Genomic DNA, 15,253 nt, shown 5'->3' on the forward strand with positions numbered 1-15,253 from the left:
TAAAAATCTTAAAGATTATGTATATTTTCTGACTATAGATCTATATGTATGCATGAAGGTGATACAAATAACAGATTTACCTTATTTTAAACAACTGCATAAATATTCCTACTGTAGAGAGTTGTAACACCTTGTGTACTACCCTACAAATGGACATTGTTTAACCACAGCGATTGTTTCTCCAGAGTGATTTTTTTTCTTTTTACCTATTACAAATAATGTTCCAGTGACTATTGTAAATATACGCTGTCTTGATGTGTTTCTTTTCTGTGTGTTTTATTTTTAAAAAATTTTTAGAGGTTTTGCTATTGGGCATATACATTTACCAAAGAGACAGAATGAGAAGTCACTTTTGGGGGGATGGCCATGCCACAATTCCTTTTTCTCCATTCTCCTCTCAGGATTTTAGGCACGCACATGTGTCCAGCGTGAGTTTTAAAGCTGTTGGGACTGGGAATCATGGTCAGCCATGTGGGAGTCCTGCGATGTGACCAGTGCTTGTCCAAGTGTGTTTTTTTTTTTTCAGGTTTTTGCCATAGGGCACATGTGCTCCCCAGAGAGAGAGAGAGAGAGAGAAAGAAAGAGAGAAAGAGAGAAAGAGAGAGGGAAACATACAGAGGGTGAGAAATCATCCCCCAGAAGGGATGACCACACTGCAGTCCCTTCTCCTCGAGTGTCCTCTAGTCTTCTCTTGGGATTTTGGGAGTACAGGTACATGTGCCCAATGTGATTCTTTCTTTTTAAGAAACACATATTTAATTTTATTTATTCATTTATTTTAATTTGATCAGAGAGAGAGAGGGAAAGTGAGAAAGTAAGCCACCAGGTCTAGGACTCAAACAGTGATCAGCCATGTAGGAGTGTCCAGTGCCTTAACCACTATGCCGCCTACTGGCCCCAACCCAGTATGATTTTTAAACCATTGGGTCTGAAACTTGTATGGCGGTCGGCCAGGTAGGAGTTCAGCATCTTAACCAGTATTCCATCTGCTGGCCCCGTCTTGGTGTTTTTACAGGCTACATTCTTGGAAGGAATTATTGGTGCAAGGATATATATACTACAGATGTTCCTTGATAGTTTTCTCCCAAAGAGATTAGGTCAGTTCTTCTAGCGACAGTGTCCTTACTCTATGAGTTTTCCTGTTACCTAGTACTCTTGCCAATATTGGATCTTATCAGCCCTTAATTTTCACTCCTCTATGAGAGGATGGTATCGCATATTAGTTTCCTTTTTTTGTGTGTGTGAAATTGAGCATCATTTTTTTTGTTGTTTTTTATTATTATTTTATTTAACTTTATTATTACTTATTATTTTAATTTTAAATTTCTAGAGAGAAACAGAGTGAGAGAGAGGGAAAGTGAGAAGGCAAGCTTCCAGATCCGGGACCTGAATTGTGGTCAGCCATGTGGGAGTCCAGCATCCTTAGCCACCACGCCATCTGCCAGCCCCAAAATTGAACATCTTTTTATATGCTTATAGGTCTTTTACTTTTTTGTTAACTGACTTTTTATAGCCTTTGATTTTTTTCTTTTGAGTTTGTCTTTTTGTCTGTTGAACTGTAGTAGTGCTTAGTATCTTAAGGAAATTGAAGCATTATCACACATGTTACTGAGATTTTATGCAGTTATTGTATTTTTATTTTTCTTAGCTATCACCATCATCCTTAGTTTATCCTTGTTTTTTTTTTTTTTTTTTAAGAATTTTAATTTTTTTGTATTTATTCATTTATTTTAATTTGACTAGAGAGAGAGACATAGCCCACAAGGAAAGTGAGAAAGCAAGCTGGCAGGTCTGGGACTTGAACAGTGGTCAGCCATGTGGGAGTGTCCAGCGCCTTAACCACAGTGCCACTGCTGGTCCCTATCCTTAGTTTTTTTGAATAACTTTTTTGTTTTATTTTATGTAAAAGTATTATATTGATTATCTTCCAACTCATAGCAAATTCGATCAGAGTGACTATAATAATAATAGCTACAGTTTATTAAGGACATATTTCGGTAATTTACTAGACAGCATATTTCTCATCATACTCTGCATAGAAATTGTTGTTACTCTCTTTTTGAAGGAAAACATTGAGGTAACTTAACCATGATTACTCAGCTAGTAAGTGGCAGATAGAGGATTTGAAGAGGTGTACCTTGGATATTTGTATTATTTCTGCTGCTCTGGTAGACAGTTGTGTGAAGGAGTGGACATAGTAGTAAGAAATGAGTTAGCAAGGGAAGAGGGAAGAAGTGATAAATTACATCTTCACTTTCTGGGTTTCTTTTTATTTATTTATTTATTTTTTCTTTCTTTTCATTTTCTTTCCCTCCCTCCTTCCAAGAGACAAAGACAGGGACCCTTGACAGGATTTTGCCATGTTGTGTTCCTCCCCTCAACTCTCCAGCCAGCCAGTATCGTGGGCATGCCTTTCATGTTCAGGCTAACCCTGGATTTGAACCCCAGGCCTTCCTGTGTGGCTTCAGTATTGTGCAGTGACACTCTACCACCAGTGCCACTGCAGCTGGGCCTCTGGGTTTCGTTAAAAGTCAGATTTGAGGTGGCTTGCAGAATCTTTTCCTTCCTTCCTTCCTTCCTTCCTTCCTTCCTTCCTTCCTTCCTTCCTTTCTTTCTAATTGTTTTTATTTGCCAGAGGGCACATGAACTCTTGCCAGAGAGAGTGAGAAAGCATCCCATAGTGGGGCTTGGTCATGCTGCAGTTCTTTCTCCTTTTCTTCATCCTGTGGGTCTTTTGGGTTTACAAGTGCCTAGTGTATTTCTGAAGCCTCTGGGTCCAGGATTTCAATTTTGCAGTTGGCTGTGTGGACTCGACTTCCCTTAACTACCAGGCCACGGGGCTGGCATCAGAATCCTTGCTATAGGAACAAGTACTTCCACATCCTTACATGTTTATTTCTTATTCATGTTTCAGAGACAACGTGGATTTACTTAGAAAATGTTAAATAATATCTACTTGTTATCTTCTCTTGGTGTAAGGAAGCAGGGAGGTTTAGCAATTTATCTTTTTTTTTTTTTTTTTAGAAAGAATTATTTATTTTTATTAATTTAAATTTGATCAAAGAGAGGGGCAGAATGGGGTTGGGAGTGAGAATGCAAGCGCTTAGGTCTGAGACTTGAACCATGTTTGGCCATGTGGGAGTCCAGCCCCCTTAACTACCACACCACCTTCTAGCCCCAAACTTTTTTTTTTCCTCAAAGAGAGATATTTTGCTATAGGGCACATGTGCTCACCAGAGAATTAGAGACAGATAGCAAGAAATCACTCCCGAAGGGGATGACCACACCACAATCCCTTCTCTTCCATTCTCTTCTCGGGTTTTAGGGCATGCACACGCACTTGGCATAAGTTTTAAGCTGCCGAGTCTAGGGCTAGAACTGCAGTCGACTACGTGGAAATACAGCGGTGTAACCATTACACCATCTACTGGTCCCAGCAGTTTATGTTACAGAGCTTCCATCTTAAATGTTTAATGGGAAATATTTCTAACTATCTTTAAGAGATTATATAAAAATGAGTTAAGTTTACTTTTTTGAGGGGCCAGTAGGTGGAGTGGTGGTTACAGCACTGGACTACCCCATGGCTGACTATAATTTGAGTCCTGGACCTGGCCGCTTGCTTTCTTACTCTTCTTGTCTTTCTTTCTGTCTGGCTCTCTCTGGTCAAATTGAAGAATAGTAACAATTAATACAATTAAATAAACTGTTTTTTTTAAAAAGATTTATTTAATTTAATTTTATTTATTCATTCATTTATTTTAATTTGACCAGAGAGAGAGAGACAAAGAGAGAGAGAGAGGGGGAAAGTAAGAAGGTCCAGGACTTGAACTGTGGTCAGCCATGTGGGAGTGTCCAGCACCTTAATCACCACGCCACCTGCTGGTCCCCTTAAATAAACTCTTTATAAAAAGATGACTTTTATGAAGTTATTTATTATAAATCAAGAAATACTCTTTAAAGCAAAAAAAAAAAAAGCTACAAATATTGTTTTGATCCTTTTCTGATAATGTTATCAGACTTTTTTTTGGTAAAAGTTAAATGTTTCTTCTGAAACTGAAACATCCCAGATTATTTGGAGGGGGAATCAGTGTGATATAGCTGACTAAATGGATTGTTAAACCTAGAAAGGAGGGCAGTTCCCTGGCCTGGTAGTTAAGGCAACCAGATCCCACATGGCTGACCACACAGTTTGAGTCTTGGACCCAGCAGAGAAACATGCTGGGTGCGTGTGTATGTACCCAAAATGTTGAAACGAGGGCGAGATGGAGGGGATGGGATGATGGCAAGACCACTCCCCATGGGGGATACCCCCCATCTCTGTCTTTTTCTAGCAAGAAACAAAAAGATAGGAAAATAATGTTAATTCAGACTGGTTAGCCCTAGTATATAGTTGCTGTATATCCTTAAATCAAAAGTTAGAAAGGTAAATGAAGATGTTAAGGAGGTCTGTGAGTAAATGATGTCACAGAAGTGTAGGAGGATAAAGTAAAAGCAATTTTGACAGACGTCCTGTTGGAGGTTTTTTTTTTTTTTTTTTTTTTAGGTTTTTGCCATAGGGCACATGCACATGCACTCACTGGAGAGAAAGAACAGTGAGAAATCACCCCACAGTAGGGATGGCCACACTGCAGTCCCTTCTCCTCCACTCACCTCTTAGGATTTTGGACCCTCACCTATGTGCACTTGGTGTGACTTTCAAGCTGCCAGATCTGGGACTCAAACTGCAGTTCGCAATGTGGGAATCCAGTGCCTTAACCACCATGCTACCTGCTGTCCTCTCCCATTGGGAGATTCATAGCTCAAAAGCTAGGTTGAGAAAATAAACCACAGCTTTTACTATCACTTGGTCTTTATCTTTATAGCAGATTTTTTTTTTTTTGAGAGATTTTTCACTGTAGGGCACGTGCGCTCGCCAGACAGACAGAGAGAGACATAGAGACAGAAAGCGAGAAATCACCCCCCAGGGGGGATGGTCATGCCGCAATCCCTTCTCCTCCATTCTCCTCTCGGGATCTTGGGCACGCACACGCGCCCGGCGTGAGTTTTAAGCCACCGAGTCCGGGACGTGAACCGCGGTTGACTACGTGGGAGTCCAGCGACATAGCCATTACGCTAACTGCTGGTTCCCTTTATAGCAGATTTTTGAATGCAAAGATGAAGAATGTGATCTTGTGATTTTTGTGGAAAAAGCATTAAATAAAAGTAGTATTGTCACTCATAGCTTTAAAACTAAATAAGGTAGTTATAATAGGGATGTTTTACTTTTTTTTTTTTTTGGAGAGGTTTTTGCTATAGGGCGCGTGCGCTCGCCAGAAAGACAGAGACAGACAGACAGAAAGTGAGAAATCACCCCCCAGGGGGGGTGGCTACGCCGCAATCCCTTCTCCTCCATTCTCCTCTCGGGATCTTGGGCACACATGCACACGCCCGGCATGAGTTTTAAGCCACGGAGTCCGGGACACGAACCGCAGTTGACTACATGGGAGTCCAGAGACATAGCCATTACGCTAACTGCTGGTCCCAGGGATGTTTTACTTTTCAAAGTTCTCAGCTTAACCGAGGGGAACAAAACATACCTGAGAATATGTGGGAAGATATATTTTAGGATTGTAGAAGAAAATGTTCCAAGATTTTATCAAATAATATTCTATTAATCTTTCCCTCTGACCATTGAAAAACCACAGGCAAACTAAAATTACCTTGTTATGCTTAAAAAGTTAAAAATATTTGTTGCCATGGAGACAGTCGCAGTCTAGATTTCTTCCTGGCAGTTTAAAGACATATGCAAACTCATGGGGGAAGTAACATTTCATATTTTCATCACCACAGCCAACAACATTTGTTCCTGTCACTGAGATGAATAACATACTTTTCTTTGCCTTTGGTATTCATGGGCTCCTTGAAAGGGCTCTGTAAGTAAGAATTGAAAAAGTCGTGCTCACTACTCTTAGTTTTTGTCAGCACTTAAACTTATGGACAGCAAAAAAAAAGTGGGGGGGACCAGCAGTTGGCGTAATGACTATGTCGCTATATTCCCATGAAGTCGACTCGGTGGCTTAAACTCATGCCAGGCGTGTGTGCAGGTGTGCCCAAGATCCCCAGAGGAGAATGGAGGAGAAAGGATTGCGGCGTGGCCATCCCCCCTGGGGGGTGATTTCTCAATTTCTGTCTCTCTGTCTCTCTTTGTCTTTCTAGAGAGTGCACATGCCCTATAGCAAAACAAACAAACAAACAAACAAAACTCTCAAAAAAAAAAAAAGGCAAACTGAAGAACTACAGTGTATATGTTAATGTCTGTTACCTTTTTAAAAAAATATCTGTTATCTTTTCTTGTTGGTTATCTTTAGTTTTCAAAGGTAACTGTGGATTAGTTTTTCCTTTTTCAAAAAATTTTCTGCCAGTGGACATGTGTACTCACCAGAGAAAGAAAGTGAGAAAGTGCTCCCCGTGGGAATCAGTCATGCCATGATCTCTTTTTAATTTCTTTTGGAATTTTGGGCACACATGAATACATACCATTCGTGTTTTGTTCTCTTTTTTTTGAGAGATTTTTGTTACAGGGCATGTGCACTTGATGGGAAGGCAGAGACAGACAGACAGATAGTGAGAAATCATCCTTTGGAGGATGGTCACACCGCAATCTCTTCTCCTCCACTCTCCTCTTGGAATCTTGGGCACGAGTACACATGCACCCAGCGTAAGTTTAAGCTACCAGGTCTGGGACACGAACTGCAGGTGACTGTGGGAGTCCAGTGATATAACCATTATGCCTGCTGGTCCCCATTAGTGTTTTCAAGCCACTGAGACTGGACCTCAAACCAAGCAGTCAGCCGTGTGGGATCCAGCTGCCTTAACCACCATGCCACTGACTGACTCTAGTTTCCTTTTTCTCCTTTTACCAGAGAGTGTATGCACTCACTAGAGGGAGAGGGAGAAAGCACCCCACAAGGGGATGTGCTCACACAATGATTCCTTCTCCATTTATTCATCCTGCTAGGATCTTGGGCACATATGCACACAGACCCTGCTCTATTTTTTTTTTTTTTTAAGACATTTGTGGAATAGCATGCTTGCACTCACCAGAGAGACATTCCTAGGGAGGAATGGCCATGCCACAGTCCTTTCTCCATTCTCCTCTCAAGATTTTGGGTGTACATGCACACAGGCTTGGCATGAGTTTTAAGCTACCAGATCTGGGACTTGAACTGTGGTTGACTATGTGCGAGTCCAGTGATGTAACCATTATACCATCTATCTGCTGGTCCTGACCTTGTTTTTTTGTTTTGTTTTGTCTTGTTTTTTTTTTAAGCTACTAGAGCTGAGATTCAAACAGCAGTCAACCATGTGACATCCAGTTCCCTTAACCACCAGGCCATGGGTCTGGCCTGTGGATTAGTTTTTTGTTTGTTTGTTTGTTTGTTTTTTTAGAGGTTTTTGATATAGGGCGCATGCACTCGCCAGAAAGACAGAGACAGACAGAGAGACAGAAAGTGAGAAATCACACACACACACACACACACCACCACCAGCACCCCTCCCCCCGGGAGAATGACCATGCCACAATCCCTTCTCCTCTCAGAATCTTGGGCTTGCATGTACATGTGCCCGGTACGAGTTTAAGCCACTGGGTCTGGTACTCGAACCATGGTCGACTACATGGGAGTCCAGTGACATAGTCATTACACCAACTGCTGGTTCCCAAGATGGACTTTTTTAAAAAGAAAGCATTTGTGTTTTCAAATACAGAGAGCAGCATTTGTTACTTTTGCATGACAATAAGGACATTCCTATAGCAGCTTACTTGCTAGAAGGTAGTAGTCCAGGGTTTTTAAATAAGCCTATTTCGGTTTCTAGTTTCACCATTTATTAGCTGCGTAGCCTCGACTCTGTCCAGTAACCTCCAAATTGCAGTTTTCACTTGTGTGGAGTAGAGGGGCTATATATAGCTCCTAATACCATGTAGGTATTCACTAAATGGTATATCTTTATATTACTCTTTCATAATACATTTTTGAGATAATTAGGACGCCAACTTAAAAAACTCAGCTGTGTTTTCTTGGTCTTCAGTGTTTTCATGAAAGTGAATACATAGGTCTTTGAGTCCTTTCCCTTCCAGTATTGGCCTGCCATGTTTTTATATCAAACAAGTTAGCCCATCTGTTTTCACAGGAGATGTATTTCTTTAGGTACCTGGTAACACATTTCTTATAATTTTAGTAATATTTTATTAATGTCAGTTCTGGCTTTTCAAGAAAGTTTAATTAAATGGAAATTAGCCTTCTAGTGTATGTGCTTGGTGTAAAATATGAATGCATTCTTTCCTCAGGCATTTCAAATTGTACCTGACATCGAGTACTGAACGCTTTTCCCAGAATTTCAAAGTTGTGGTGGTGGATGGTAAAAATGAAAGCGAGTACGCCGTAAAGTGGCAGGACTTCTTCAGTGGACATGTGGTCGGTTAGTATGGAGCTTGCTCGTTTGCCCTTGCGTCTGAGGTATTAGGTGTCCAGACCTAGCTGGACTGCATTCTTGTTTTGGTGGTGGTGGGGGGTGTCATAGCAGTGCTTTCTTTGGTTGTTCTTTCGCGCTCCAGAAGTTGGAAGCAGAGCGTTCTGACAGGGAGGTGGGTATTGTTTAGCGTGTCATTCACACTTGCTCTTTAGTGTGATGATTAAAACTAATTTCCTCTCGTGTGACAAGAATTTAATCTTCTCTTGTCTTTAGGATTTTATAGGTTCTTTTATGAGATTTTAAAATAGGGCAACTAGGAAATAAAATAATTTACTTTGTAATTATGTGTTTTTTTTTTTTTTTTTTTTTAATTTTATTGGAGAGAGACAGAGAAGAAAGAGGAAAAGAACAAAAGTGAGAAAGCTTACCCCAAGGGACTGGTCATGCCACAGTCCCTTCTCCATTTCTTACTCCTTAGGGGATTTTGGACACACATGGCCAGTGGGTTTCTCAGGCCACCGGTCTAGAACTCGAACTGTGATGTTGGCCACGTGGGACCCAGTGCCCTAACCACTAGGCTATGGGCTGGCCCAATACTGTTAGGTATATATTTGAGACATATACAGAATAAGCAATGAAGTGTACTTTTTGAACTTTTTCTGCAATAAGGAAAAATAAATAACATTAAAATTCCCAATCTTACAGTGCAAGACTTGTATATTCGAAATCATACCTCCTGCCTTCTCTTAGTTCTTCCTTATCCAAAAGTAGGTAAAGTTATTCTGGAAGAAAATTGACAGTTTTTTTTGTATTGAGAAAGGGTGTCAAACACCATCAGAGGCAACTATTACCTGTTTTCTTGGGGCCTTTGCTTTTGGTTTCAAAGCTCTCTCACTCCTCAGGCAGATTCCACTGTGATAAGGGATTTGATTGATTTTTATCGACTGCAGTGCATAGTTTATAATTCATATAAATATTTTTTAATAATAAAATTTTTTTCTTCTCTTAAGGTGAGCCTGACTCTAGGGTTCTAGCCCACATAGGAGATGATGATGTTACAATACGAATCAACACAGATGGGGCAGAATATAACATAGAGGTAAAACTACATGCAAATTTGTTTTCAGTGACGTATCTCTGATTTTTAAAAAGTGCTTTAGTTTTAAGAGTGCAAAGGTGAAAGTAATTATACTTACCTTTTTTCTCATCGTATTTAAGATTTTTTAAATCAGAAATACTTAAGTACTTAGACTTGGGGCTGGCAGGTTAAGGGCACTGGACTCCCACATGGCCAACCGCGGTTTGAGTCCTGGACTTAGAGGCATGCTTTCTTGCTTTCTCTCTCTCTTTCTCCCTCCCTCTCTGGTCAAAATTTTAAAAATAAATTAATAAAAGTTAAATAAAATAATTCTTAAAAAAAAGAAATACTTAGACTTGGAAAAGGATCATATATTTTAACATCTGTAAGAAGTTGCCATGAGGTGCACTCTGTGTTACTAAGTATTATCATTGAGGGAGAGTCATGGGGATTAGAAAGAGAACATTTTCTTTGCCTCCTGACCTATGTTAAAATTTTCTTCTCTAATAATCCTACTATAAATGTAAAAATTCTCGAGGATGAAAATGGAGTCTTTCTTTACCTTTCTTTTTTTCTCTGCCAGAGACTCTGGAAATGGTGGATAGATAAAAGACGCTAGTTTCCAGTCTGAGGAGTTAGAGAGGAAACTATTGGGAATGTAGGCTCTGGCATGCTACCATCGAAAGACCAGCAGTAGAAGCAGCAAAGTCACCACAGCTGTGTGAGATATGAGTATGTAAGACATGTCGACACATGTAAGACACATGTCCATGTGCCAGGCTCTGGTGTAGGAAGCAATGTTTGCCATGTGTTTGTGGATTATGGTTGATTCTGCGTTTTCTTGGCACATGAGAATTCTCTGGGTGGTGGTGATGTCACCAAGATAGAGCATCTGTGGGAAAATTAAGACTGGTCAAAATAAAATTTCCGCATTTATCTGAGCGGACTGGGAGTAAGATAGGGTGCCGGTGCTATAAAACTATGTATTTTAATACCATCTAAACTCTGTGGACATTAGGAACTAGTCTTTTATCTTTCCATCTTTCTGAGAAAGACATCCATGCCTGTGCTGCCAGTATTGTGGGGAGTCTGTAGCCTATTTAGAAGAGTCAGAAATGTGGGGCCGACCCTGTAGTGCAGAGATGATGTGCTGTACAGAGGGAGCCAGATCCCGTGTGCCCGAGTAAGGTTCAGATCCCGGCCCTGCCAGCCACGTCAGGCTCGTACCCGGGGTCCTGATGGGCAGCGGAAATAGAGGGGAAGGGGTTGTGTGGGGACCAGGCCCTGTTGGAGGCTGCACTTTCTGCCTGGTGTGCAGACATGTTCTCTGGCATTGAAAAAATTAGAAATTTAGTACAAAGTGAAGAGCAAGTATTACAAAGACATTCATTCTATCTATAGAATAGGGAGATCAGTCTCTGGGGTGTCTTAAATTTGTACTTTCGAATCAGTTCTTTTTTTTTTTTTTTTTTTGAGAGAGTTTTTTTTGCTATAGGGCGCGTGTGCTCGCCAGACAGAGAGAGACATAGAGACAGAAAGCGAGAAATCACCCCCCAGGGGGGATGGTCACGCCGCAATCCCTTCTCCTCCATTCTCCTGTAGGGATCTTGGGCACGCACGCACACGTGCCCGGCACGAGTTTTAAGCCACTGGGTCCGGGACGCGAACCACAGTCGACTACATAGGAGTCCAGCGACATAGCCATTATGCTAACTGCTGGTTCCCGAATCAGTTCATTTTTTAAAAATACTTTTAAGAGTGCACACTTACTGTAAAATTCAGAAAGATGACCTGAAATCTTACTACTTAGTTGGGTAACTGCTATTGACTTTTTTAAAAAAGAATTATTTAATTTATTTATTCATTTACTTTTTAATTTGACCAGAGAGAGACAGCGAGAGAGAGAGAGAGCGAGCGAGAGAGCGAGCGAGAGAGAGAGAGAGAGAGAGAGAGCAAGGAAGTGAGAAAGCAAGCCACCAGGTCCAGGACTCAAACCCTAGTTGGCCATGTGGGAGTATCCAGCACCTTAACTACCACCCCACCTGCTGATCCCGCTATTGGCACTTAAATGAATATCCTTCCAAATGTTTTTCCTGTACATATATACATAAATAGGTGTGATTATACGGACTGGTCAGTACGATATGAACAGTTTCTCCTCACATGTTTTCATTTGCCACTGTAATTATGAACACCTTTTCATGTTAATAAATGGAGATCTAAATTAGAGTTTTAAAGAAAGATTGCATGTTCATCCGTTGTACCATTTATTTAACCAGTCCTCCTAGAAATCACACAGGATGTTTTTAAGGGCCAGGCTTGAAAGTGGCCTGGTCGCTTCTACCCACATTCTATTAATAGAATGCTTGGTTTGTGACCTACAAAGGAAGCTGGGAAAGATAGTTGTCTTTTGAGCTCAGAAAGAAAACTAATGAATGCACGTCCCCCCCTACCCCCGCCCCCCGTACACTTATCTGCCTATTTCTTAAGAATATTCTTTTTTTTTTCCCCTTCTTAAAAAATTTGTTATAGAGCACATGTGCTTGCTGGAGCGAGACAGAGAGAGGGCAAATGAGAAATCATTCCTATGAGGAGGATGGCCATGCCACAGTCCCTTCTCCAGTCTCCGCTTGTGATTTGGGCACGCACATGCGCCCGTTCAGTGAGTTGAACTGTCAAGTCGGCCCTGTGGAATCCAGCTGCCTTAACCTCCAGGCCAGCTACAGGCCCATAATCTAGTAATTCTTACTTCAGAATGTGTGCATGTGGGCCCAGGCTGTGATGGAGTGAACCAGTGGCATTGCTGCCCTGGAGGCTGAGGCCACGTGGGAGTCCAGGCTTGATTCCCGCCCACCCCAAAAATGCGACAGCAGCCTGTGCCTGCAATCCCAGTTACCTGGGAGGCTGCAGTAGGAGGATTGCAACGTAACCAGACCCCAAATAAACTTGAAGGAAAGGTCCGTTTAGAGTCCAAGTTAAATTTACTCAGATTCTTTATTTTTAAAAATACTTCCTTTTGAGAATTAGGAATTTTTTCCCACACATACTTTCATTTCACTAAGTACAAAGGGGGAAGTGTCCAGAGCCTCAACCACCACGCCACCTGCTGGTCCCTCGTGTGTTCCTTCTTTATGTTAGGATCCCGGACTTACATACCTGCGCCTGGCATGACTTTCAAACTGCAGGGATCAGGATTCAGTCTGCCACTTGGACCTGGTTCCTAAAGCACAGCACGTGATTGCTGCATGGCAGGACCTGCTGCTTATTATCAGCAGTAGTATTCTTATTGCCAGAGGATGCAAGTGCGGACACGCACACGGGAGAGAACTTTGGTGGGTGTGCTCATGTTGCAATCCTTTTCCTCCATTTCTCTATCTTGTCGGGATTTGGGGCACACATATATATACACACACAGACACATACATACATACATATATACATACATGCATACATACACACACATACCCAGAGTGTTTTTCTTTCTCTCCTTTCTTCCTTATTATCAGAGAGTGCCATGTTCTTGTCAGAGAGAGGGGAAATGGTCATGTCGCAAATCCCTTCTTCACTTCTCTAACCTCTTGTGATTTGGAGCACCACACACATGCGTTGGCATGCTTTTCAAGCTCCTAGGGCCAGGATTTGAACCATGGTCAGTCATGTGGGACCAGTTCCCTTAACCACTAGGCTAAGGGGCCAGTCCTGGAGAACTTTTCTTGCCACTAGGACTGGGATTCAAGCTGCAGTTTACCACATGGGTCCTGCTCCCTTAACCTCTGTGCTACTGAGCTGACTCTGTCTTTATTTTTAACACATTATTAGTAAATGTTTAATGCCATTACTAGTTTTATCACAGCTTACAATTTTTATAAATAAACCCGACTTAAACATGAATCGTGAGTTGATTGTATTTCTCTTAGATTTGTTTTTTAAAATGTTCAGATTGGAGCTGGCAGGTGGCATGGTGGTTAAGGGTAATGGACTCCCACATGGCTGACCACAGTTCAAGTCCCAGACCTGGAGGCTTGCTTTCTCATTTTCCTTCCCTCCCTGAGTCTCTTTCTTTCTCTCACTCTTTACCTCTCTGGTCAAATTTAAAAATAAATGAATAAATAAATAAATAAAATAATTCTTTAAGAATAGAAAATGTTCAGATTTACAGAGAGGTTAAAAACTATGGACCAGCAGTTAACATAATGGCTATGTCGCTGGACTCCCATGTAGCCGACCAAGGTTTGAGTCCCAGACCTGGTGGCTTAAACTCATGCCAGGCAGGTGTGTGTGCGTGCCCAAGATCCTAAGAGGAGAATGGAGGAGAAGGGATTGGGTGTGGCCATCCCCCCTTCGGGATGATTTCTTGCTTTCTGTCTCTCCATCTCTCTCTGTGTTTCTGGCGAGCGCACACACACTCTATAGCAAAAAACACTTTAAACAAAATAAAATAAAATAAAATAACCTCTGTGACCCTTAACTACTATACCAGAATGGCTATACTAGAAAGTTATTAATGTGAATTTAGGAATGTTTGAGCCAAAAGAAAAATATTTTTTCTCATAGAAGTGAATGATTAAAAAAAATGGGCTAGTCCTGCTATCCAGAAGTTGGATTAGTTAGCTTGTGAGGTCTCTGCTTGCCCTGAGATTCTGTAACCATTGTTTCTTAACTCTACCTCATAAGTGGATTATGCAAAGATGAGTGTTGTGTGCATGTATTAAGCATCTTTGTTGCAATACAGTTTATATACTATACTCTTCACTCATTTAAATATATACAGTTCTGGGAACCAGCAGTTAGCATAATGGCTATGTCGCTGGACTCCCACGTAGTCGACCGCGGTTCACGTCCCGGACCCAGTGGCTTAAAACTCACGCCGGGCGCGTGTGCGTGCGTGCCCAAGATCCCGAGAGGAGAATGGAGGAGAAGGGATTGCGGTGTGACCATCCCCCCTGGGGGGTGATTTCTCGCTTTCTGTCTCTATGTCTCTGTCTGGTGAGCGCACGCGCCCTATAGCGAAAATCTCTCCCCCCCAAAAAAAAAATATATATATATTACACAGTTCTGTAATTTTTAATATATTCATAGAGTTATGCAGACACCACCATGATCAATTTTAGAATGTTCATAATACCAAAAAGAAACTCCATACCCTTAGCTCCTCTCCCCCTAACTCCTCTGGCCCCAGCAGCCCTGTTCTGGCCATTTTATGTAAGTGGGCTCGTATACAATACGTGGGCTTTCATGTCCTGCTTCTCTCACTTTGGATGTTTTCAAGATTCGTCCATGTTGTAACTTGTGTTGGTACTTCATTTTTTTAATTGCTGCATAATATTATGTAGTGTGCATAAACCACATTTGTTTGTTCACTCAATAGTCGCTGTGCATTTGGGTTGTTTCTCCTTTGGGACTGTTATTAACAGTGCTGCTGCAAACGTTTGTGAATGTTTTTTGTGTGGGCATATGTTTTCATTTTTCTTGGGCATATAATGGGAGCAGAATTGCTTGGTTATGTGGCACCTTTTTTTTTAATTGCCAGAGAATGCATACTCTCAACCAGATAGCAATGGAGAGAGACAAGTCACCCCCTAGTGGGTGCCGCCGTCCCTTCTCCATCTCTTCATCCTGTCAGGATTCGGGCAGGCATCCACATGTGTCTGGAGGGTCAGGATTCACACCGTAGTTGGCCATGTGGAATCCAGCTCCCTTAACCACAAGGCCACAGGGTTGGCC

General features: G+C 41.5%; 1 protein-coding gene across 3 annotated transcripts in view; it reads left to right on the forward strand.

Annotated features, from left to right (window-relative positions):
• The window catches only part of ADAM17 (ADAM metallopeptidase domain 17), a 72,761-nt gene that overhangs the window by 24,533 nt on the left and 32,975 nt on the right, over positions 1-15,253 (forward strand). For all 3 annotated transcript variants that reach the window (XM_006140832.3, XM_006140831.3, XM_014589748.2), the window contains exons 3-4: positions 8,327-8,457; positions 9,462-9,550. In XM_006140832.3, the coding sequence (XP_006140894.1) occupies positions 8,327-8,457; positions 9,462-9,550 (220 nt within the window). The remainder of the gene's footprint in view (positions 1-8,326; positions 8,458-9,461; positions 9,551-15,253) is intronic.

The sequence above is a fragment of the Tupaia chinensis genome, unplaced genomic scaffold (assembly GCF_000334495.1).
Source record: "Tupaia chinensis unplaced genomic scaffold, TupChi_1.0 Scaffold000045_1, whole genome shotgun sequence".
NCBI classification, from domain to species: Eukaryota; Metazoa; Chordata; class Mammalia; order Scandentia; family Tupaiidae; genus Tupaia; species Tupaia belangeri.